This window comes from Tympanuchus pallidicinctus, unplaced genomic scaffold, assembly GCF_026119805.1.
Source record: "Tympanuchus pallidicinctus isolate F22 unplaced genomic scaffold, pur_lepc_1.0 scaffold22, whole genome shotgun sequence".
Lineage (NCBI taxonomy): Eukaryota > Metazoa > Chordata > Aves > Galliformes > Phasianidae > Tympanuchus > Tympanuchus pallidicinctus.
In genome coordinates, this window is record NW_026294739.1 from 9327588 (window position 1) to 9353501 (window position 25914).

Consider the following 25914-nt stretch of genomic DNA (forward strand, 5'->3'; position numbering starts at 1 on the left):
CATATATACGTGTATATATATATATATATATGTATGTATAGGAAATATACTGCAGGTGTTGGGTCAAAAGCAATCTAAGTGAAAGATGTGCAAGCTAAAACAGTTATTTTACTGATAAAGGACATTAGAATCTGGCATGGTCGATGGCATTCATTGACTAGCACTATCTCAAATTGTGTAGTGCAACCCAATATCTCACATTCCTAGTGGCAACAAAGAAGCCGTATAGCACAAGGACAGCTAAGTTAGCATTCTAGCCCAAAGCAGAATCTAGTGACCATTTGCCAGAGCTGTTTGTTTCATTTAATAAATGTAAATTTGAATATAAATCATAAACAGTTTTTGAACATACATGTAGATACACGCTGCTTTTTCAGAAACAAATCAATGATTTGAGTTTTAATCATCAACATAACTTCATAACCGCAATGTCTTCATAGTTTAGCTCGACTGCCAGCATCCATTCCATTAATCGAGAGGCATTTACAATACACTTTGATTATAGCATCTGAAAGCTGTTAAGTATGAGGGCTGCTCTGAAAGTAACGCCTCCTATTTTATGACATTGGCTGACAACATCAGTGTGGTGGGATGGCAGCAAAAGTTGAACCTTCCCATCAATATCCCATTACATTTTGTCACCGTGTGAGAGATGGCAGCAGAGGGGCAGTCTGACAGAATGGTGTCTGACACAGAAAAGCATTTGAAGCAAAGGACTGCCACTGAATTCCTTTGAGAGGAAAAAATTGCACCAAAAGACATTCCATCAACATTTGCCAAACATTGATGGAGGCCAGTGGGTGTTAGCGCAGTGACATGGTGGGTGGTGTGTTACAGCAATGGCAACAGCAATGTGAAAGACAGGCCATGACCCAGATGGACACACAGACTGTTACAAGCACGCCGTGCAGGCTCTTGTTCATCCCAAGTGAAAATGCACAGCTAAAGTGGTGACTGTTGAAAAACAGTGCTGTGTAGCTGAGAATTTGTTCTATTCAACAATGTTATTGTGCTCTTTGTATCTAGAAACAAATAGGAAGAATTACATTCAGAATGACCTACATAAAAGTAACAAAACTTCCCTTCTCCCCAACTTGACTTCCCAGCACATAAAGCAAGCCCTTCATGTGCACAATCAAGCACGTGTCAAAAACTCACTGAAATCAGCACATCGTAGATTAAATGATTAAATGTTTGAAATCTCAATCATCTGTTAATTTATAAAAGGAAATGATTTGTTTTCTGTTCTTGCATGCAGCAATATCAGAATGACCTATCATTGCCGTTTTTACGTAGTTTTTACAATGATGATCAAAGAAACTTGGCAAAAAACACTTGTTTTCTCCTGCTCACAAACAAGTTAGAGAACCTTCAGACTTTACCTTTCACTTCCCTAATTTTTAAAATCTTTTTCTATTTATTTTAACATAAAAGGTCACTACATTTGTTTTACTAACTGAGCACATCTCGAACTACAAATAATGTAACAAAGGTATTTCAGGAGACTGGAAAGAAAGGTTGCAGACAGCATTGCAGTGCAACGAAAATTTGTGTCAGGAGGTGACAGCATGCCCGAGACTGAAACATTTTGCTGATGTCTGCATCCTTACAAGCAGTGAGGTGCTCTCAGCCCTGCCACCTCCCACTCCCAGGCTGGTGGCCATGATGCAGCAGCTGTGCCTGTGGGAGCTCAGCACAGTTGCAGAGCTGCGAGCAGCCTTGCCTGCAGCCTGTCTCAGACTGAAGGACACAGACCTGGCCAGGTAGCCCACAGGCACAGCACATGCAATAGGGCAGCAATCTTGATGATTGCTCTCCTCTAGAACTTTCTCTTGATCATGGGAAGAGCCAACCAATTTGCCAAACCTTACGGGTGGGATTCTTGTCATAGATCATCTTTGACCAGTGTGGGAATTAATTTGATCTTGACTCAACTAAGTGTGCCTCTGAGCAAGCTGGTAACAGCTTTGTTTCAGAGAGCTCAGGCAGGACTGGTGCTCTGCTACACCAGAAAAATAGCTAACTAAATTTTGTAATAAAGGTGAGTCTACAACAAGACTCACAATATATAACAAGTATTTAGCAGCTATGTTATGCAATATCTGAAGAACTGTGTGTAGCTTGGGAAACAAAAGCTTTGTAAAGAATAGTTCCACATTATTAGATCTTCCTATTGCAGGTTCTCTATTATCAGATTTTATTATTTTAGTTTCTTCTCAGGAACTTACAATCAAGTAGTGCAGACTATACACCATCATTTAATTGCTTTGCATGTGCATAGAGTAATACACATCTTGAGCAATTAAGACCCAGAGGTGCTGATTACTTTCCACTGCTTTAGAAGCTAAGAAAAACAGTGAAATAAAACAAGGATTCTTAATGAGACTCATGCAATTTAAGACCATTCAGTTTGTCTTCTGAAATAAAGAGAACATGTAAAACTTAGTTTTCAACATTAATTTGCTCAAAGGATTTAAAATACACCTATAAGAAAGGCATTACATTAATACTTTTGGACTATTGAAATGAAATGAATGCTTTCAGTTCTACTTTAAGTCTACAAGAAAAGTTACTTCAGGGACAACAATATAATTGGTGTTTGTAAGTAATTCTCCCAAGTGATGAATTACTTCTGAGAAAGTTTATTTCATTCCTAAAATAAAATAAATTAACTAAGCTTTCAACCATTCAGTTAAGCCAACACCAGTAGTTTCCCCAAAGAAAATTGGTTTGAGACAAGAATAAACAGTGTCCATTTTTTAATGTTGTATAATCTTTCTCTGGAGGAATCTAATTGTTTTTGACACTTATCATTACCTCAGGGATCTATTTCTAACAGCAAAAGAGAAGCTTTGTTTTTCAGAATTATATGTACAGACTAAATGGAAAAATAGATGGATAAAACAGTGCATTTATTACAGGAATAAGATTTTGAATTTCAAAGAGAGTTTAATTACAGTTCAAGATAAACTACAAATGCTTTTCATTTGGTGTTTTTCACTATAGCACAGAACAATTTTTATACTCTTACTTAAAATTTTAGAAGCCAGAAAAACAGAAGCACTTGTAAATAATTAGCCACTCATACTCAGAATGAATCTTGAATTGCTTAGGGCAATTTTAAAGAGCCAAAGACTACTTCAATGAAAAGTGGAATGTACTTTAGCACAGTCTCAGAGATACCTACAGTTACGGAAATGAAAAGGTTATTTTGTGACTCCCCTGGATAGACACCAGAAGTCTGTTGGGTTACCATCTTCAAACCTGATAGTAATGGACACTTTTATTGGTCTTACCAGCTGGACAAAGGGCTGAACTGACACAGAAGTAGGAAGTCCTGTCAAAGATGTCCCAGATGTATTGCCAGGACACTGACTGATGCACAGACATTCTAAATCAAAACACATCAGTTGCTGAACCCAAAATTAAGAAACTGATTTTTTTTAGCTTTAATCTACTTCCAGTTTGAATCTGTTTTCCTACAGAATAGACGACTTTCAGAAAGAGTTGACCATTAAGAATAATTTTTTAGTTCTTACCTCAAGTTCAAAACTGTTTGATATCAACAGAGACTCTATCAAGATGTACCTATACAAAGCTGCTTGTCTAATTAACTGCATCATACACATATATTATGTTCTCATTCCTAAAAGTTGCATAATTTGTTTAAAAACGGTGAGGTATTTCTAATTTGCTGATTAATAAACAAATGCTAAGACACACTTTGTGCACGAGAGCTTTCGAAGTTCATTATAAGCACTTGTGTTCTGTGACACATCAGCCAACCTAGATTCTCTGGGTTGGCAACTAAACTTATTGTACCTAACAGTGGATTGAACAAAATCTACTTTGTGCACCTTCACTGTGGCTCTCGTCTACCCACAGTGAGGCTGTTTGAGCAATTGCATACCAAGACTGGCCTCTTCTCAGGGAATGCACATGCAAACTGTAAGGACATTCACCCAGAGAAAGGTCATTCTATGCAGCAACTGATTTACAGTTGGTGTATTGGTGTGAGATCCAGGGCAAAGAGAAACAGACAAATCTACATTCCTCAAAAATTGTTCCTCCTTCAAAAAATTATTTGCAAAACCCAGCAGCCAAGGCAGGTTTATTGACTTCAAACACATCCCAAGGAGGAGATTTGCTGACGTTAATATACTGACTTTTGTAATCTGTAGGCATTCAGCTGGGAGAAAGCTGGATGTGCATCAAACTCGGCAGTGAAAGGACTGAGCAGCCAGGCAGCAACAAACAGAAGATTTCTGCAGCTGCAAGTTACTGTAATTAGTAAGGAGCATGCTCCTAGGACACAAAATTAGAACTAGACCATATCCATACATAATGAGAGGAATTTCATGTGGACAGTTTTATGACTGTTTGATTTTTGCTTGCTAGCAGATTTTTCAGGGTGGAAATTAACCAGATTGTGGAAAGGGAAAACATTGGAGCTGGCTCAGCAGGGTTAATTCTGGCATGATGCTGCATTACCAGTCAGCTGCAGTGCCCCAGCACCACACTCCAGGGACCAGAGTAATTGTGCATGGAATTGGCAGGGAGTCAGGAGCTCTGTTAGCTCCTGATCAGCATTAGCCATTCTAAATAAAGCTCAGCTCTACATAGACAAATGTCGGTGACTCCACCTGACCCTCAACAGTACCCTGAGATCTTTTTCCACACGGAGTGCTATTTCCCCAATAACAAAGGGAATGGAAAGTAGAATACAAGCAGAAAAAAAGATTTTTGCCAAAGCTGTCCCTACAGTTTTACCATACCCTTCGGAATACACTTCTGAAAACACACAGAAGCAGATTAGGAGGTTGAGCAAATTAACCTGTAGAAGATAGAAGACTCTCTGCATTGTCACAGTTGTGTAAATAAAACCAGCGATATAAGCAAAAGTGAAGTGTGTCTTTGATGTGCCTGCAACTGCAGAGGAAAATGTTTTGTGATAATGAGGAGAGTTTACTGGGCATTTCAGAAGTTTATTGACTACACAGGGAAACGTTTCCAGTGACACAGAACTAACCCACAGAAATTAAGACAAACCAAATGAACGATTCACAAAGGAGGATTAAACAAAGACCTTGCTGCAACTACACCTAAGGCCAAAACCCATGATTGCTGGGGAAAAAAAATGAAGTTGTTTCAGAGAAACTGAGCAATCTATGCTTGGTTGATTGATAACTGATAAAAGAATTTTCTGTAAGAAGGTCAACAGTACCAGTACCCACTATCAAAATATTAAATACACCTGGCCCATCATTTTTAGTGTATTTATATATACACACACATTATCGGTGGGAGTCGTGTATAATTGTTAATCTCAAATGTATCATTACAGACAGTTATTTAAAATATTGCTTGACAGAAGTTACTGCTGCACAGCTTCAACAGTAGGTCACTCAAAATCTTTTCCAAAAAGTATACAAAGGTGCATTGAGTTAAGATACTATGCTGTGTATTTAGCTAGAAGACAGCAAGAAGCTGAATCACTGCATGGTAAGAGAACTAATAGTATTTTGGTCATTTAATTTTCCTCAAAGAATTTTCCCCTTAATGGTAAAATATTGGGGAAAAAAATGTATTCTCAGTGCTACCTCAGTGGTTCACAGGAGTTGCAGAAACCATTCACTCTCTCCTCTGCAGGCCATCCTCCTCAGCTAAATTAGCAAGTGGAGCCATCTGCCTCCTCCAGAAGCACTTTTCCAGAGGAAAATTGAAACTGTAAAATAACAATCAAGCTACAACTGCATCTGGAAAAACTCATTTCAGACATTAGTCCCTAAAACTCAATCTGATCAATAAAAGCAAAACTTAGTGGTGGTGAAGAATGATACAGAACAAACCTGGCAAATTTCACAAAACTGTACTCTAGAGAAACTTCCTTTCCTGAAGAGTCATCTCCTTTGATCTGGAGTAAGAAAAGATGCAATCCACCTCCAGACTGTTGCAGACAGCTATGCGTTATGTCCTTAGCATGCAACTTCCATGTTCACTATTGCCTAAAGTGGAAATAAGGTCTAGGTTCTGTTTCTCCAAGTAAAAATAAATAATAGCACTACTTAAAACTAAACATGGTTATGATGTTAGACAATCTTCAGGAAATTTTATAAATTTGTCAAATGCTTACCAAATTACTCAGTTCGGTAAAGCTGGAAAATATTTCTAATATTGTTAACTCTCTGCTGTAATTACTAATGCTGAGTGATAACATTTTACCTATGGAAGGAGCGTGATTTGTACTACAAAACTCAATGAAAACTAACTGGATCATTCCAGTGAGTTCTCTACCATTCACTACAGAAATGCAAATCACATCTGTTACAGAAAAGAGAGAATAAAGTATTGTTTCACTTGGAAAGCCATCAGCAATGAAAAAATAACTTTTTTCTCTAAAATAAGAGCAAAATTTAAATAATATATTTTGCATCTAACTTTACAACCTCAAAAACAGTTCTAGAGACTGATTCTGCCTTTAACTCATGTAATTAGAGAAAATTCAAATAGCCCACCAAATGAATACGCTCAGCTCATATCTTATGCTACAAATTAATAAGTGACATCATCCTGGTCACAAATCTAATCCTTGTATATTCCAGTTCATCTTCCAGGCAACATTTAATATATGTTTACTATTTTATCTATATTATTACTATTCTTGTGTCATCCTATGGCAGATGTCTAAATATCTGCATTATAGCCCCAGGCTGTTTAAGAAGGTGTAAAATTTAGAAATCCATACAGACAGCTGTAAAAATAATTTGGGTTGCTGAATGCACTTGAACAGTGGTACATAACATATAATAGGAACACAGAAATTCACAGTGCTTTTATACCCACAATTCTGAGAAAGATAAAGGAACACCTGGAACACTGTGCAGCATCATTAATGCATTTTTTTCAGACGTGGAATACAAGCAGGTGCAGAAGATAAGGTTGCAGTCAAATTCTCTCAGATGCAGTATGTGAATTCACTAACTATCACTTTTGCTTTTAGCCAAAGAATTGTCAGTACTGAAATCAAAAATCCCACAATGCCACCGAAATGCAATTTGAGCATGAAAAGAAGCCATCAGGTTTCTTCAGGAGCCTTCCAAGAACCAGGCACTGAACAGCTGTCATTCTTATAAATGTAGAATCAAACCAGAAAAACCGTGTGTAGAAATAATTTTAAATACGCCGCCTTTTCATAGTCACAAGTAACTACTGACTCGTCTAGCTATAGTATCTTCTACATCATTCCAAACATTGAGGAGGTCAAAGCAAGGGCAGCCTGGTGGTTCTGGAGCACTGCTGTACATGAGGATGACAGAGCAGGACCTTGTTCTTCGCTTCCACATTAGCAAACAGAGCAGTGCACTCTTCCATTGCTCAGAGTATATTTAGTACATTAAATCAAAGCCTCTTTAACTGCCACATTTCAGAACACAGCCACAAGTGCTGTGTGATTAAGCCTGAATTTATTGATTTCTATTTCTATTTCTCATTCTATTCTGACTGTCTATACCAAATGCTTCAGCTTTTCTGTTATGCAAGCTCCAGATTCACCCAATGATGTTTAAACTTCGTTCTTTCTTCCTGAGGTTCCCTATATTAAAAAAATAAATGCAAGCACACAGAATCATACTCCATATTTCCCTTGATCACATTTACTTCATGAGCTCTAAAGAGACTATGAATGACTTGATATTCTACTCATCCCACAATTCAGTGATGGCAACCAGATCAGTTTCTGCACTGAAACATCCCTATCTCACTTTTAATTCCTTTGGTATTGACACTATTGCTTTTAGAACGAAAGAAAGCAGATTATCTCAAAATAAGAGATACAAGCCCCATCAGCAATTTTCCCATGTGGAATCCTGGGAAAACAGAGAGAGCTAGAGACAGATGAAGGTCAGTTACTGAAAACCAGCTAGACTGAGATAGCTTGAGATTTATAGGACAGAACAGAATTTGGAGCAATGAAAAAGCAAGTACAGAAAAGATAACTAAATGTTTTATTAAAGTAAGTAAACCACAGATTTTTAACTTCAGAATACACAACACCTACATCATCTCAGCTCTGTCAAAAAGGTGATTGGTTGTTCATCCCACTTCCAACTGGCAGCATTTTTAGATTTTAAGAATTAGTTTCATTGACATGTATTTCCATAAATGTACAGGCACACAAGCAAGTTACTGCAGGATAAAGCAGCAGATAAACTTGCAGAGTATAAGCCACTTTAAGACATCTGTCTGTGCGTACATGTGTAGTGGTACTATGCAACAAGCACATATAAGCCTTCTCAAATGAACTTGCTTAGAGCAACACAGAATTGTAGAATAACTGGTTGGAAAGGACATCAAAGATCATCGAGCTCTCTTCATATGAGAGGTGCTCCAGCCCTCTGCTCATCTTCACGGCCCTCCTCTGGACCTGCTCCAACACATCTACATCCTTCTTGTGTGGGAGGGCCTGGATCTGGGCGCAGTGCTGCAGATGGGGCCTCACAGGGGCAGAGCAGAGGGGGGCAATCACCTCCCATGTCCTGCTGCCACCCCTTGTGATGCATCCCAGGATGAAGCTAGCCTTCTTGGGGTGCATGTCCAGCTTTTAGCATGAACGTTAACAGAATTAATAATGTGAACACAATAATACGAGTAATAATTTAACACCCAGTTTTCTTCTGTCTTGCTTTTGTGAATGCATTTATTCCTTTTTTTCCAAAAATCACCATAAAACCTTTACAGTTCCCTCAAAAAAACACAAAGAAAACATCTACTTCAAAGTGTTAGAGAAAAATAAGCTCTGAAGATCAGCAAGCGATACTCTACAGTTTTAGGATCATCTCCAAAATTAGATTAGATGATGCAATCTGTAAGTACACAGTGAAATATTAGAGAAAATTTTCTCCCTTGTCATCACTGAACTGTGCTTCCTAGAGTTAGAAGCTTCTGACTGAACATGCTGTTTATCAGAAAACACCAGTTTGTTGAGTAGAAAGAGTTTTGTGCTGACACCTCTGATTTGAGGAGGCCAAGTCACAGATCTGCTCAAGCTGGAAGCTTTCCGGTGAAGCCTCCCTCACTCACTTTCTGCTCAAAGACCTGTTACACAGTACCCTGTAAAGAGCTTGGAAGAGCTGCTACCAGCCAGCAGCTGCTTGCGGTAAAGGGCCCAAACAGGGATTACTTTCATACTCTAGGCAAGGAGCTTAGAGCATCTGAGAATACAAAATGGAACTGGATGTAAGTGTACTCTGGAAAAGAAAAGTATCCTCAGACCAAGAAAGCCCTGGCTGGAACTTGCTGCAGTACTGATTACAAAGTGAAAAGCATTTACATAGTGCAGAAAGCAGCAAAGATGCTGCACTTACATACACTGTATGTCATTTCCACAGTAAGACCTACTAGCATAGGTGTCATTTCCGAGTGTATTTCAATGGATTCTTCCCTATATAAACGTTAAGTATGGCCAAATCACTACCTACTACATTTCACTAACAGAAAACTTTCTATATTCCTAAATTAAATATAGAGAGATTTTTTGCCCCTACAGAGGTCTGCTCCATCTCGCTGATAGCAGAACTTAATAATCACAGTGTTTGCCCACATCTGATAAATCCATCACCCATCCAAAAGGCTTGTGAAAAGCAAAATAATTACTGATCTATGATTTCTCATTTGCCTGCAAAAACTTTACAATTGTTCCAGAATGATGTGTTGCTGGGGTAGAAGGGATTTTGGAAGCAAACAGCACAGCTCTAGAATTCATTCACCTTACAAAAGTTTGTAGGCTCATTGCAGGAACACTGAGAAAACCAAGCACAACTGGTTACTGAGATAACTAGCTCTATCTTAATCTTTAAAGAAGTAAACGTAATGACTTTGAGTTTACGTCACCTTTAAGAGCCATCATCATGGAGCCTCAAGCAGCCCTTTAAACAAGACACTCCATGCTTCAGCATATTCTTCACCAGCCACGTTCACCTGCATCCTCAGAAAATCATCAAGCACATCCATCACTTTAACCCAGTACCCTTCCACTACTTTTAAGACGCAATAACCAGCCAAATTTTAATGTTAGGGTCCTATTACAGTTATATAAATTAAATCTTAATTTGTCCCTCCCTCTATTAAACATGTTAATTTCCCAGAGGACTCAACACCATTTTCTTCATTTATTACACATGACATCATCATGAAGTGTGCTGTAGCCTTAAGGATGAACACAAGTACCTACATCAGGAATCCTCATGTAACTCTGCTCACAGAAGTTCCAAGCCATCCATACTCAGATGAGAATGTTTCTCAGACCCACACACAAGAACACAATTTTAATGCTCCATAATGACAGTAGATGCCAGAAAACATCTCTCTCATCACAGACAATGGAGTTAGGACTCTCAACGCAGGAGGTACTTAGCTCACAAATTATTAGACTTTACCTCTGTTTTTTTTAATTATGTTAATTTAAACTTGCCTGAAAAATAGATAACAATAGAAGCAGGTGTGCCTTATAGGGAACCAGAAGCTAGTAACAAGCTGCTAAGTCTCCATGAGACATCAGCCATAATTTTGGTTTGGCATTACTGTGATTGATTCTTAAATTTAATTTTGATCAAAAGTGTTTAATAATTTGCCTAAGTTTTCTATGGAAGAAGCCACATATCATAACTATTACAAAGGCTGGAGGTTTAGCAACAGAAATACAAACAGAATTTGCATTAAGTTTTATAGATTTGTTGAATTTTAAGCATTAGGACAGAATAAGCAGCATGAAAATTGCCATAGTGATTCACAATTACAGTTACTGTATTTAGTGACAAAAGTCACTACCAAGTACTTGAAAAGGAGATCACAGTAACGTGACAGGTCTGGAAAATTACAGAAAATTGTCCACCTACTCTCTTTAGCCACATTAGATGATGCCCACCTGCAGCCCTTCAGAACTTCTCATTCACCTTGTCCGATTTTTAAAGCACTGGCCTTGCTACAAGATTATTTTTTATTCAGACTCTTCTTGGCTTTCTGTATACAAAAAAGTCAACCAGTTGTTTCTTCCAGGTTATCCTAATCCTTCCACATCTTGTAATCACTATTGCTGCCCCTCTCTGCTGGGCTCCTATCTATTTCTGCCCCGATTACCTTGTACATGAAGCTACCAGAAGCTGATTCCAAGGAATTAAGTACCACTCATTTATAGAAGAGCACAGCGTTCTAAAAGCTTCTGCTCCATTTTGGCATTATCTGCACAGCTTTAAATGATTTGCATGTTGAGCACTAATGCTCAGTGAGGATTAGACAGCATTCCTCCACCTCAGCACAAGGGTCTCCCAGCTGGTAATCACAGCTTCTGTAGGGACCATTCTCTCTCTCATGCGTTTGTCAACTTTCAGTTTTAGTAGGTCCAGTACGAAGGATCACATAAGGGCAACCTGGACTGAAAGTGAGGCTTGTTGTAAAAAAGGAACCGTTTCTTGTTACTCTTTACAGCTCCCACTTCTGGATGTGCTCAGAGTGCTCTCTAAGTGACAATGTGGCTGCTGTTGTAACTAATGCAATGTAATCAAGTGCAACAAAGCTCCCCAAATCATTAATATTCAGTAACCTCACCTCAGCACAGCAGCCCTATTTCCACGCTCTAATAGAATCCCATTCTTACCCCCTTCAAGAACTTCTTTTTCTCAATGACCTTTGCTACAGAAGTTTCTGTAATACTGATCACTGATCTAACATGTCTGTTTCCAGAGCAATGGAACATTACAAAGGGAAATCAATCAGTAGAGTGCCAGCTCCAATGCTTTGTGGAACAAAGTACTTGAAAGGGTTGAAAGTTTGTTTTCAGTAAGGTTTTGCTTCCATACAACTTAAATATATTCTGATAGGCCACTGACAGGTAATTCAGGTTAGCATTTAAATACGATGCATAAACCAACCTTTTAGACCCCCAGTTCAGAATGCAGAAGTTTTGCAGTGAGAAGCCCAAGCACAAGCCCTGGTACTCCAAGTCCCAGTCACACTATTTCACTTCCATAGCTGTACACTTTAGTCAGGGTTACAGCAGAACGGAATGCTGAGTAATGCAGTGCAATGGCTGCACTTAGTACAGGCTGCAGAATGTAAAACAAAACAATGCAAAGTTGAAAAACAATATGAGGCAGTAACATGCATAACTGCTTACATGCGGGCTACAAAACAGCTTTGAAAGCAAGAGTGCTTCCCTGTAAAAGATTACACTTTACCAACAGAACAACTTAATTAATTTTCCTATCAAGCAAGCATTACTTTTCTTAATTTCTATCTCCAAGTGCATTTCCACTGTTCAAAACTGCTGGAAAGCTGCAACAATTGTATTGCTGTTGAAGAATTTTTTTCCCAACAATCCAATTAGAAATTATGTTTTGTGCAGCTCATATTGATGAGTTAGAAAGTTCTGAGCAGGAGGTATTTATTTTAGTATTGACGTTACTTCTGTATGTTATAAATAGTAAAAATATATCGGAAAGTTGGACAAAACTTGTTATAAAGTCGAGAGTTAATTTAAAACAATAAATGATGCTGTGCAATGCCCATACTGAAGTGCTTTTACCTCCAGATTTTGATCTAAATGCCACTAAGACATTTTTAATGAAGTTCTTCCTACTCATGACAAACAGAATGCTCTCAGTTGGTATGGATGCACTTCAAATATCGATGTCTTCATTTTGGAAACATCGCTCCACAATCACACCCAGGTGAGGTGAACTGAACTTGAGCTCAGTTCACCTTCCATTAACAACAACAACAGAAAAGGAAGGGGAATACTACTGAAGACTGCTCTCAAATACGGTAGTCAGAAAACAGGCAACCTCTCAGCATACATAAAGAATGGGGTTCAGCATTATTGGATGCAACAGACTGTATTTAGACTAAGTGGCAATCAACAGAAATTTGTTATCAGCTCAATCCATTCAGCTCAGGAAGGACACTGTAGGAAAGAAAAACAATATTCAGGCACAGAGAGAGAAGAATGGAATAACTCACTTTTAACATTAAAAACAAACAAACAAACAAACAAACAAAAAAAACAAAAAAACCCACACACAAGGGAATTCAATTAAATTGAAAGACAGAAAGTAAAAGCTAATAAAATGATTTTTTCCATGCAATTAATCTGTGGGATTCATTAGAACATGAAAGTATGACAGCCAAAAACAGTAGCAGGAATAAATGGAAGACTTGATGTTTAGTAAGTGCACAACATATGAGAGAACCTTCCGTGCCAATTAATTCTTCAGCTCACTTTAGGGCTCTCTGGACACTGTTTTCCACAGACCCATGTTTGCCTATTTAAATGAAATTTGTCACATCATCTTCTGAGACACCCGGCCTGATCACATAATGAAGCTGAAATCCTGCTAAATGCCACCTCTGGATTTAATAATCTCAAAGTAGTATTTCCACTAAGGGCAATATGTAAAAAATCCTATGAGAGTCCTCAAAGAGAGAGGAAGTGCCTCCTGCAATACTGAATGAAGTCATACAGGTCCACTGTTTGACCAATATTTCTCCTTTCTTTGTTTCACTACCTATATTCTGTTTCTTACCTTGTATTCTAGATAAGGCATTCTCCTGTTATTTTCCTAGCATATCGTGAGTCTGCTCCATTAAAAAGCATTTTCAAAGTTACAGACAAACAAATAGCAATATCAAGTTAAGTATTTCAAAGGAAAGTAAAATAATTGTAGGTTTTAAGCAGATAACATTGCAAAGTAATTCTCTCAGATCAAAGCAAATAAAAAATATGATGAAAAATAACATGAAAAAGTTTATTCAGCATATCTTCTACTGTTATTTGACTACTTCACATTTGATCTGTTTCTTTAAAATCTTTAATTACCATCAAAATTAAAAAAAAAAAAAAGTAAAACCAACACTTAAACGTTTTTCTTGTAGGATGGAGTTTTACAGAGCACTGTTCATTTGGTTCTTAACTGGCTTGACTAACACTTACAAAGAACTATTTTGAACAGATATTTAATTTTGAGAGCATTTCAGCAGACTGAAACAAACCGGAGATTCACAACGGTAACTATGGGTAAAAATACCCAAACAACAACCACTGGCATAACTGAGGTTATTAAATCACTCCAGTTTTACTCTACAGACATTTAGAATAATTTATTTAGATCCCATGACAAGAATTACAGCACAATTCCTGAACAACTGCTTTGGAAATTGCTGAATTATACTTCTCTTACTCACAAATTTTCAAACAATATGCTGATCTGAAAAGCTAGAATTTGACTGAAAACACATTTTTACTACTGTTGTAGGAGAAAAAAAAAAAGAAAAAAAAAAAGCTATTATAATAGCTTAAATAAAACGTGGGATAAATTATTTTTCATGTTCAGTTTTTTGTGTCACCATTCCCCATATCTGACACTCAATAGCCAGGTTCTAGAAATTCCTTAGTTTGCCTGGCAGCAGACATCACAGTTCATGAGGTATCTGGATAGCACAAAAACTCACAGAAAAGGCTGTAGGCGGAAAGGGGCACGAGGGATTCTCTAACTCAACTGAGAATCAAACACTCAGGCAGCTGGGGCATGGGTCCATCAAGGCCATGAATCTCCAAGGAAGAAGATCCTACAACCATTCCAAGCACCTGTTCCAGCGCTTGGCCTCCACCATTGCAAGAAATGTTTTTCTCCAATTTAACCAGAACTTCTCCTACTCCAATGTGCGTGTCTGCCACTTCTCGTCCTTGTACTGACTGCACCTCAGAACAGACTTGCTCCATCCTTCTCTGTGGCCACCCATTATGAAGCTGAAGATGGCACCTGGCTTCCTGTTCTCCATGAGAAGCAAACTGAGCTCATGCAGCCACTTTTCATGCACGGTACTCGCGCCAGTGCAAATATTTAAATTCTTCAACTCTAAAGCACTGTGAGAGTTCACAGTCAGTCAGCAGGAGGTGACCAGGTAGCTCAGAACTCAAGTCCAACTGTGCTCAGATAAAGCGAGGCTCCAGGGCTTACACTAACTGCATAATTTACTCTTGCTAAAGACAGAAGAGAGAACAGAGTGGCCACATAGCAAAAACACTTGCATCACAATAGACACATCATCTAAGAATATGCCCTTCATTAATGAGAACAGAAAATAATAGCTTCTTAAGTATGTTAGAGAACTCATTGTGAAGGATTTAGAGACCTTTCATTAGCGATGTCAGCACTTAATAGAAAACAGGAGCTCATGAAGAATTAATCAGGATAGCGACACAAAGGTGATTGAGCAGTTAGATTAAAGGATGTCCCTTTGCATAGCACTGTCTAGTGAAACCTGAAATAACCCGGCCAATGAAATTTCATGCTATTTTTTCAGAAGCATTAGACCACTGAGTCAAGAAATAACAATCCTCCTCTTTTTGCTACTACAGTACTTATTTCAACACCAAACAGTTACAGCAGTTACAGCAGCGGCCAGCACGCTGCTCTCAGAAGTAGAGAAGGGTCCTCCGCAGCCTCTGGAGTGCAGAGCACAGAGCTGCAGGCAGAGCACAGGGCAGGCTGTGCACAGCTCAGACGCTGCTCCTGTCCTAGCTCCTCTTACTGCCACAAACTGTGAAATTATGAAGCACTGAAGAAAAAGAGGCAGGAAAATTGTCAATCAAAGGAGAGAAGAGTGGGGGAAGAAGTAACAAGCATGCATGATAGTATTTAAAAATTGTTGAACTAATGTTTCCTTTCACAAATCTTTTAGTGAAACTAGTATTGAACCAAATAACCATAATGCAATGTAATGCAATTAACTATGTTCAGATTTTTCATTTTCAAGCAAATAACCAAGTCCACCATTTTCTATTTAGATTGCACCTCATGCCTCTAAAATTATTCCAAAAGCTACTAACACAAATCAATTTTTACCTAGAACTCTCCTGATCGAGAAAAAAAATAATTGTACTGGATTACATGTGTGATTAGAAACAGCAAAAGTCATTAGACTAGTGGCTAGAAATAAGGTTAAAGATCAATTCTCAAAGAAAAACACATGTAAAGGTTTAGGGTCTATGTCAGCACAAACCACTTGGCAGCTATTAAAGTTATTTCATTTTATTTAATCAAATTTTCTCAGTTTAAACTGAGAATTGCACAACTCCTGCAGAAAGGCACCTGAATTCGGTGCAATTTTTGTTCAGTTTCATAGGGAATACGTGTGATATCTCTGCTCAGCCCAAAGTTTAAGATTCCTCAACACACTGATTCTATTTATTCTTCACACAGACGAGAAATACAGCACAGAGGAGTGGGGGAAAAAATCACATCCATGAAAAGAAGCGCAGTTAAAATACAGCAAGGTCCCACAACACAGCATCCTAGAATCACCAAGGTGGGAAAAGACCTCCGAGATCATCCAGTCCAACCATCCACCTGTCACCAGTGATTTGAAGCCAAACAATCCATAACAAAACAATCTTGAAGTTCGCCAAACAAAGTATATTCAAACCCTAAGTAACTTGATACATACAGACATGAATAATGCATGGCGTGGATATACTAAGATCACTTTTGTTATATAAATTATGAGTAACAAAGCAACTGTAACATAAGGTCATAGGATTGGATGAAGGCCAAGTTAAATACTTCACTTGGCGATAGGGAAGCTCTATCTCGACCTTTAAAGTATCTCACGCACATGATGACACTTTTGTTCTTTGCCTCTCTCCCCATGCCAGCATCAGCATCATCAAGTGCATCACCATCAGTCACAGGAAAATCTTCAATGACAAAATCTTGTGGCAATCTCAAACTTTGTTATCAATCTATCTTAATAATTTCATTGCACCCAGTTGATTTGTAGGCACATTTAGAACATTTTTCTTCCATTCTATGCCTTAATGCATGTGGGAAGGAAGAGAGAGATGTTGCCCTCCCTACAAGAAGTAACACAAAAGTAATTATGTCTTTTGGCAGTTGTGGCTCCAAAGAACTCTACTTTCAACAAACTTACCTCCTATGATCCAGGTATTTGATCCAGGTAACCATTACTGTTCTTTTTGCCTTCTTCAAGTCCAACTGTCCAACAACAACCTCAGAAGTAACCACTCTAAATATATCCCACTGACCCACTTGGTCTAACCCATAGCTTTCTTCATATCACTTAAGAGTTAAAAATTCTTTTATTTGTTAGTGTTGAATCGGTGAATGTGACTGTTTCCATCTGAATAACAGCAAAACACAAGAATTAATGCATCCGTGCAGTATTTATTCATTTTCAATTTTGATAAATGAGCAAAACCTCAACTGTGGATAACAGCAGCATGCTTACATTATCCCTTTACATATTAAGTAACAACCTGCCCGCTCTCTAGTTAATTAAGGTAACATTTCAAAACCCTATCAACTGCTCAGAATTGATGCCCACGTTTCAGCTGCTGACACAATAGCCAGCAGTGGCATCCATTTGTTTATCGGTTTCTTTTACAAGAGCCACCGCTCAGTACTTCATAAAAAGAAACAAAACGCACGGTGCTGTGAGCCTCCCCTCATCAGTTAATAAAACCGCTGTGAAAATATTGCCTCGCTCTGTATTGAAGAAACAATTAAAGCCGGCTCCCCAGACGCGACGCTTCGCAGGAGGTGGGATGCCAGCAAGAGTTCCATTTTACAAAGTCTTTAGAAAGGTCATTAATCTTTTAGTCACGGATGTGGACGCCGGAGCCTAACAGCGGCGAGCAGAGCAAACGCGCAGCGCTGTCTCTTTGTAGTGACAGAAGCGCGCTAAACTCTTAGGAGACCGGCAGCTAAAATTAGCCGAAGAGAACTCTACTTAATCCACGGTAAACTCTGATTTTACAGAATCTCATTAACGTTAATATTTTCACTTTCGTTGCTACAGGGACCCAACCGAGCCGCCTCCAGGCAGGTGCCGCACCGGGAGCGCAGCGCTCCTCCTGCTCTCTGACTTCGAATTCACCTGCACGGCGAGCCTTCGCTAAGCGTGTTCTCCCATCTATCAACTGTACGATTCAGGTACGCCGTAACCAAGGAACAACTCCCCCCCTTACCCCCCCCCCCCCCCCCCCCCCAAAAAAAAAAAAAAAAAAAAAAGAATAAAAAAGACTGTTTCCTTGAATTATGGGCTCCCACACTGGAGCCGCTCGGGGCACGCAGCGTTCCCCCATGCACTGCAGCGGCCCCGCGCGCTCCGTCCGGCGTTGCCGTCACACACAGCGCAGCCCCTCACACGCGCAGGGCCCGAAGCTCGCTGTGCCCGCGCCCGCTTCTCCCCAGAAAAATAAGTTATTCTGAATTGCTGAACGCGATAACAAAAGCATTTCATCCTTAGCGCTAGAGACAAAAAAGATGCCTTCACGTGACAGTGCGATTTCAGATTATCCTGCACGCTGCTGTGACCGCGCGTGTCGGGAAGGCACCGCCGGCAGTTTGACGCCATCAGCGCTGCCCCGGGCTCTCGGACCCGCCAGCAGCCCGGGCCGCGCCATCCAATGCACCGAGACGTGGCGGAGCGTCAGCGTTCGGCGCAGCTTTCGAGGACGGTTCTTCTCACCGTGAAACGACCGATACTGAACCGAGGGAGAGAGCCGGCCGTGCCGCGGTGACCGCCCTCGGACGGCGCTCCAGGGCCCCCCCCCAGCCGACCCCCGCCGGCAGCACGCCCCCAGCAAGGCCGGCGCGGACAGGGAGGCGCCCGGGCAGGGGCGCGGCGGCCCGAGGACGGGACGGAGCCGTCCGCAGCCGGCGCGGGGACGCCCAAGGGCAGGGGCGGGAGCGAGGACGCGGCGCGGAGGCCGCCCTTACCTGGCAGGAGGCGCCGCTGACCCCCGGCGGGCAGGCGCAGCGGTAGGCGGCCGCGGACGAGAGGCGGCGGGGCGCGGCGGGGAAGCAGGTGCCGTTGTTACGGCAAGGCCGGCTGAGACACGGGTCCGACCCGGGGGGCGCGGCCGTAGCAGGCGCGGGGAGGCAGGCGCGGCGCTGGGCCAGGGCGAGCAGCAGCAGTAGCAGCAGCGGCGGCGAGGCGGCTCGGGGCATGGCGGCCGGGGTGGGTGCCGCTCCGCTGCGGGCACCGGCGGGCAGAAAAGGAGGGGACGGACGAAGGGATGGATGGATGGAGGCGGCGGCCGCCCGGCTGCTCCCTACCCCCCGTTCCCCGGGCAACGTGCGGGCGGGGACTGGGCGGGGAGGAGCCGGCCGCCGCGCCCGGCAGGGGGCAGCCGCCCGCCCTCAGCGCCGCCCGGACCCGGAGCCGGGCTGCAAAGGCGCGGGGCGGGGCGCGCGGACGCGGGGCAGCGGGAGCCGAGCGCGCGTCCGGCCCTCCTGCTGCTGCTGCTGCTGCGGCGGCGGCGGCACGGAGTAGGGGGGAGGGCGGCCCTGGGTTCAGCGCACGCCCTTGTAAATCAAATCCTGGTACAGAACTTCGCGTTCGCTTTTTGGTTGTTGCTTCGCTCAAACGTGTCATCTGCCTCTACTAGAGCTAGGTAAAGGCCGAAGGAGAGGAAGATAGCATTAATCCACGGGGTTTAAAAATTAAGAACGGGGAAACAAAAAGCTTTAGAAAGTGAACTTCTACTTTTTCTCCATGAAGCAGATAACGGGCTGCGTGAAGGTTAGCTGCATTTCCCGACCTTCTGGGCAGCTGCTTCGGCAGAAGTATGAAAACCCGTAGCAGCTAACGTTGGCGGCAGCAGTGGGGCACAGCCTGTGTAAAGCCCAGCACCTCTCGCACGAGTAACGGCTGAAGGCGCATCAGTGCCAGAAATGACGGCAGCGCCGATGGAGCCGGCGCCGCCTGAATGCCTGCAGCCAAGCAGAGGTGAACTCTCGTTGCTGCTCGGTTACCTGAGGAGCCGCCTTGCTGCCTGGGTTTCTCCGGGTACCTTTCAGCCGCAGATCTGTGCCACGCCGGCTCCCCCTGCTGGCTCCGAACTCACTGGGCCGTTCAGATGGAGCCCATCGGGCTCCCGTCGGTCCCAGATGACTGCGGGTCGGTGCTGTCTTCACCTGCAGGCACTGCGGTGATACAAATAAATAAAGCGAGGCAATAGGTACACTCGAATTAAGTTGCTTCTTTATATTACGGCTATCTCCTCCTTAAGGTTACTTTTTTCTAACAATGTTTATTGGAGCTCCTTGTTTGTTGGCTCAGGAAAACTGCTGTACTTACCAGCACAACTCATCTTCCTTAGTGATCACTGTCATACCCCAGAAACAAAAGGGAAAAAAAGGAACTGGAAGACATTCTTCCGATTTGGAACTGAACCACTACTGATTGTTTTTAAGTATTTTTTCCAAACAATTTTTGCTATCATCTTGCACAGTAAGAAAAAGGAAATCCTGATCTGCTAAGCTTGTTCCAGCAGTGTGATAGTAATTGATGCCAAAGGCCACAGCCGTGCCAAGTTATAGCAATTGTTTGTTCCATTCCATCCACAAAATCGACTGCCTTGTTCTACATGAAAATAACATGGTTTGACATGATTTGTTCCTGAGAAGTCTGCAGAGGCTGCTCCTCATCACCTTCTCAGTGCTCTGAAACGGCTGCTACACACAGCCTGTAATTCTGTAGCATTGGATTTTAAAGCATCTGCACTGTAATCCTGTGTCCTCCTGTTCAGTCAAAAAATGTTGGCCCTTTCTCAGTCTCCCAGGACTTCACCCTCCCACACAGCCTTTCAAAAATAGTTGTTAACAGCAACTTTCATAGTGTTCTCTGAGCATCTCATAGAGCAAACCAGCAGCGCAAGCTGGAAAGGTGTTCTACTCTCTAACCTCATCTCTTTCTCTTGGCTCAAGCTCTTCCCCTGGATGACCTTTGTAAAGGGCAGGACATCTGAGCCTCTCTTCTTTGGTCTTTGTACCCTCAAAGGGTTCACTACTTCTGATGGAGCTCCAACCTATGTCTTAAGCATATTAAGTATAAGGCCATATATTAAGTAAGCGTTGGAAAAAATAGTTTCAAGACTGACAGCTAGACCAGACTACTGAGTTTTGTTGATACAGGAGTACAGTATTAGCAGAAGAGAACAACTGAAAAGCTAAACTAGTCGACACATCTGACAAATCGTGGTGTATCTGTATCACCTGCGTGGCCCTCTTTTTACAGAATATACAACCACTGTTTGCATTATGAATGTCGCTTTCATAAATAAATATTTAACTATACAACAGAAAATATTATGCTTAGCTAATTATCTAATGATTTTTCTAAGATGCTGTGCCTTTTTATGCATTTTAATGTTCCAGTGCACATAGTTTAAATAATATTAGTCAGCCCTCCACAAACAAATTGCTAATTGAAATATTCAGCAAGGATTCAAGCTGTCTGCTTCATTTACACTTATTAGACATAATACAATTCAAATTCTAGCATCTAATACACTAATAAGCTAAGCTACATTACAGCTTAACGACTTATTTTGATGTAGGAGTACTCATCCTCTGGTGGCTTGAAGGAGATTTTGCAGGGTGTTATTTTCCCCCCTCATCTTTCTGTTCTGTTTAAATATTTAGTGAAGAACAAGAATCTCTGATTTCCCAAGGGGAAGTTACGTGCTTTAAGTGTCCCCCATTACAGTGATCTTTTTTTCAAATGCTGATGCGTTCTTTTAAAACCTCCTGGTTTAGTCAGGTTGCTCCTTACTGGTATAGGAGCTATTCTGATGAGAGTTACAGCATTAACGCTTTCCCAGCAGTGCCTGGTAGGACTGGATGATCTTTTCCAACCTTAATGATTCTCTGCCTGATGTTTTGGGCAAGCTGCAGCTGACATTTTCCTCACCTCTCCTCAGCTTGCACCTGTTTTCTAGTGGGGAGATTTTTGTCTTTCTGTGGACAGCATCTCAGAAGCCAAACATTTATCATCTGCTGGGAATTTTTAACTTTTTGTGAGAAAAGATTTTCTTAAATCCATTAAATATTGTTCGTTATCTAATAATTTTAGCTTTTCAAGAACTCAGATGGAATAAGGCAATTTCAGTTACTTAATTGTTGCCAGTGTAAATATTCTTACTAAAGATACTTTGGCTCTTCCTGCTGTTATTTCTGGGAGGCCCACCTGTTTGACTCTTAAACACAAGAATGGACCTTTTCACACCTTTATCAGTGAAAATCAGAATACTACACAGTACTGTGTGCCATTGTACACTGCTGTTTTCTACACTTCATAGTATGTTCATAAAGTCTTACAAGATAAAAAGAAATCAATAATTTGTTGTAATCAATAATGTTATTTGCTTTGCATCACACAGGAAAGGGCAAAGCCAGGCATTACAGATATACAGGACAGCGCAAAGCACACAGACAGAATGAATCACCATAACAAACCGTTAGCATAGACAGCAGTTGTCATTGGCCATCACCTTTTTTTGGGTGTGATACAGGTTTTTAAAGTTAAATTTGAAGGTGGCTGAGGTACCTTGAGGATATGTACAGCTGCAAGATGAAGAGCAGAAGTTCCTTTTTTGGAATATAGAAAGATAAGAACCTTGTGCATGGAGAAAAGAGATAAGAAATATACATGCAAAAAAGAGATGGTCGACACGAGCAAAGCCATTGGCTAAAAATGAGTTGCATATCAATCCTCTAATTGTGAAAAAACAATTGTGAATAAATTGTCTTTGCCAGTTAGGAAAATGAAGCTAAACAAAAATACCAATTACATAAAGGCTGTACGTCCATTGAAAAATGTATGCAGATCAGAGAAGCCTGCTAAGCAGAAAACATCAGCGTATTTAGATCCATTATGAATGAGAGAATTTGTTTTTGAGGCCAGGAAGGATTGTAGGATTGTTGTATTAGAATAAATAAACTGTCCAGAAGCATGATTAAAAGCATTATTTTGGACTTAGGGATATTAAACATCTGGACCTAAGTGGTGTTAGACACAGACTGGCATTTGGTCAGGAATAGTCTTCTCCAGTGCAGAAAAATAAAACAAGTAAACCAGTAGAACGAAGACTGCAATTGAGTGTGTTTGTGTGCAAGATTGCTTAAAAAAATTTAAAAAAGCTGTGAAAGAACGTGAATTGAAAACCAAAAATTGGACAGTAGCTGTAACAAAATGAATGTTGCAATGATAGCAATGCTAACAGAAGACAAGAAACATAGCTATATGAAATTGGTAGTGTTTTTATTATGTTTATTCTAGTAATGGTGCTTCCACATTCAAGTTGAAGAATTGATTGCAACGCTGTCTGTTCTGCTTAGTAATTTCTATTGTACATTACCCAGTCATGTTTTCGAGAGTAAACATTGTATTTTAAGAGATCAGTGCTGTCAGTGACTGTACCTAAGGCAGGAGCTATCTGAAGGGCCGATTTTGTTATGTCATGAAGCATATGTGTTCTTACTATAAAAAGCCGTTGTTCTACCTTTAATTGTTTTTGGAGTTTTTTCCCCCCACTGTCATTCTCATTACAAATATTTTTCTATGAACAAGCATTAATGAAGATCCAACCATCTATCAACACAGAGGGAAATCTTACATGTTCTTCTCAGCTCCAGCTGCTAACAGTAATGTAATGCCTTCAGAAAAACATGCATCTGATTTCAAACGTGATCTGAATCTCTTTTCCCACAGGATCACAGCTAAAACTCTATTAACTGCATGATAAACTTTCACTAGATGTATTTTACAGGTGGATATTGCTAAAAGTTAGTAACACAATAAAGCAGGAGATTAATTATATAACATGGTAAGAGATACTTGGAACACCATCATGGGCATAAAGCATTACTGTTAACGTTGACCTATTCGAATTACATACAAGGAACAGAACTTTTCTAGTCTTTTGCATTGCACATTCCTAATTTTACCTAATCTTTTGATTTTCAGTGAAGTTCCAAACATTATTTTCAGTCAATGCCTATGAAGTCTGTTCTTTCTAGAAAACCCTGTGTATGGAATCTCCATAATTGCTGTGAAATCATCTTAACTACTTATTCTGGAAGGGGTTGGAGGTGACAACTACCTGCTGTTACAGAGACACTCTGAGCCAAAATGACACCAAAACACTGGTGTGTTCAGGAGTGTACGGCTAAATACTGAAGACAACTAAGATGCCAGAATAAACTTCTGGAAGTTAAATCCTTTTAACTTCCTTTTACTACTCTTACAATCGATTAAGACCTGTAATTAACTGTTTGTTGAAGCGGAGTCTTATAAAGCTGAAAATTACTCACAGTTTGCAGCTGCAGAGACCTTAGTCACTTCCCTTCATTCTGTTGGAAAAATTAGAAAGCTTCTCTCTGCATGTACATTCATTCTATTGAACGTAAATTGATAGGATTTTGTTGCAGCCTGAAACAGAGGGAGACTATTTCTGATGAGTACCAACTTCTTTCTGATTTTTGGTTAAACGCACGCATGCAGTTTTGATTTTAAGCTCTAAATACAGTCCGCTAATTTTGAAACTGCAACATGTTTTAGTAAAACAGGTTTATCCAGTTGGGTCTTTAAAAGCCCAGGGATGGAGGCTGCACAGCACCTCTGGTCCAAGGAGCAGAGGGGGATAATCCCTTCTCTCAGTCCAGCAGCTGCACTACTGTGAGTGCAGCACAGGATGCTATTGCCTTTCTTTGCTGCCAGCTCGTGCTGCTGACCTAAATTCAACCCTTTTCAGTAGAGCTGCTCTCCAGCTAGCCAATCCCTTTAGCTCTCATTTCAATTCTATTAGAAGGTGATGTTGCTGGCCTTAAATTGGAAGTTTGGTCTCCAAATTCAGTGTTACTAAAGCTGGAATAATTTTGCTGTTGAATAACTTTGCTCCCATCCTTCTTCCGTCCCTTTCTGAGTAGCATTTGTGCTTTTAGCACTGCTAAATAATGCTTGCTCCTTTTGTGCTTTTAGCACTGCTAAATAATGCTTGCTCCTTTGTATGCCAAAGAGATAACAAATACTGCTATATGAGAAATACGCTGCAGAGAATAGGACTGTGGGAAATGCTGACTTCAGGAAGGAAGCAATCAATTGGAATTTTATTTTTTAACCAAGTCTCTTAAAAAAGTAAGGATCTGCAATACCAGGTTGGTAGGAGAGGTGGGGAAATGAAAGTGATAGATGACCTGATCTATTGCCAGACCATGCTTTGCACTACCTGCCTGCCAAAGAGCCTTCTGCATATATGTCCTAAGGAGTGGAAAAAAAAAAAGGAGCTGCAGTCAGACCAAGCCTACAGTTAGCATAGAATACATGGATGGTGGTTAAAGGAAGAGTAAAGCAACACATGATATTTACCCTAATATCTCAATCTAGCATGTTCAAGGCCCTCCTGAACCAAACAACATCTGTGTTGTTTTTTTTTTTTCCTTTAACGACTTGTTTCCTGACTGACCACAAAGCACTGAGGTCTCTGTCTTCCCTGACAACACAGGCCTCACTTCACTAAGCATATACAAAGGTGATCCTCGCTGCCAGGTACAGCGGGTCCTTTTGATGTTTAAGCTCATCCACCAGCTGAAACAGCCACGGGAGAAGTGGGAGATAAAGCAGTAGCAATGGAACTACAGAATTAGAGGACAGACTTCTGCAAAACAGCAAAGTATGATTCCATAATATCTAGCTCCCCAATTTAATGCCTCTAAATTTAAGCGTCATTTACAGGAACATATTTGCCAAAAATTTTGCTGCTAACTTACTACAGTAATTTTACATATGAGGATAGGAACCTAAAAGCTCACCAATTTCTCTTTCAGTGGAATCCCACGCTCAGGACAGTTAAAAGCAGATAGCTGCCTGGAGTGCCATCCAACTAATGAAATCTTACGATCTTATCTGACTTTCTTTCATGTGCCTCTTTGGGAAATAACTACTTAAATAGCTTCATTATTAGTTTTCAGTATATGAGATGATGGTGTTTAAGTTTACCTGGAGAAATAGGAACTTCTTCCTTCCCTGTTTGTATTCTTGTACTCGCAGTCCCACCTA

At 40.7% G+C, this 25914-nt stretch overlaps 1 protein-coding gene across 1 annotated transcript in view; it reads right to left on the reverse strand.

The window, feature by feature from the left end:
• Positions 1 to 19133, reverse strand: part of DNER (delta/notch like EGF repeat containing) — a 107354-nt gene extending 88221 nt beyond the window's left edge. The window contains exon 1 of the mRNA XM_052686835.1: positions 18792 to 19133. Within this exon, the coding sequence (XP_052542795.1) occupies positions 18792 to 19022 (231 nt within the window). The 5' untranslated portion in view covers positions 19023 to 19133. The remainder of the gene's footprint in view (positions 1 to 18791) is intronic.
• Between the last annotated feature and the right edge of the window lie 6781 nt (positions 19134 to 25914).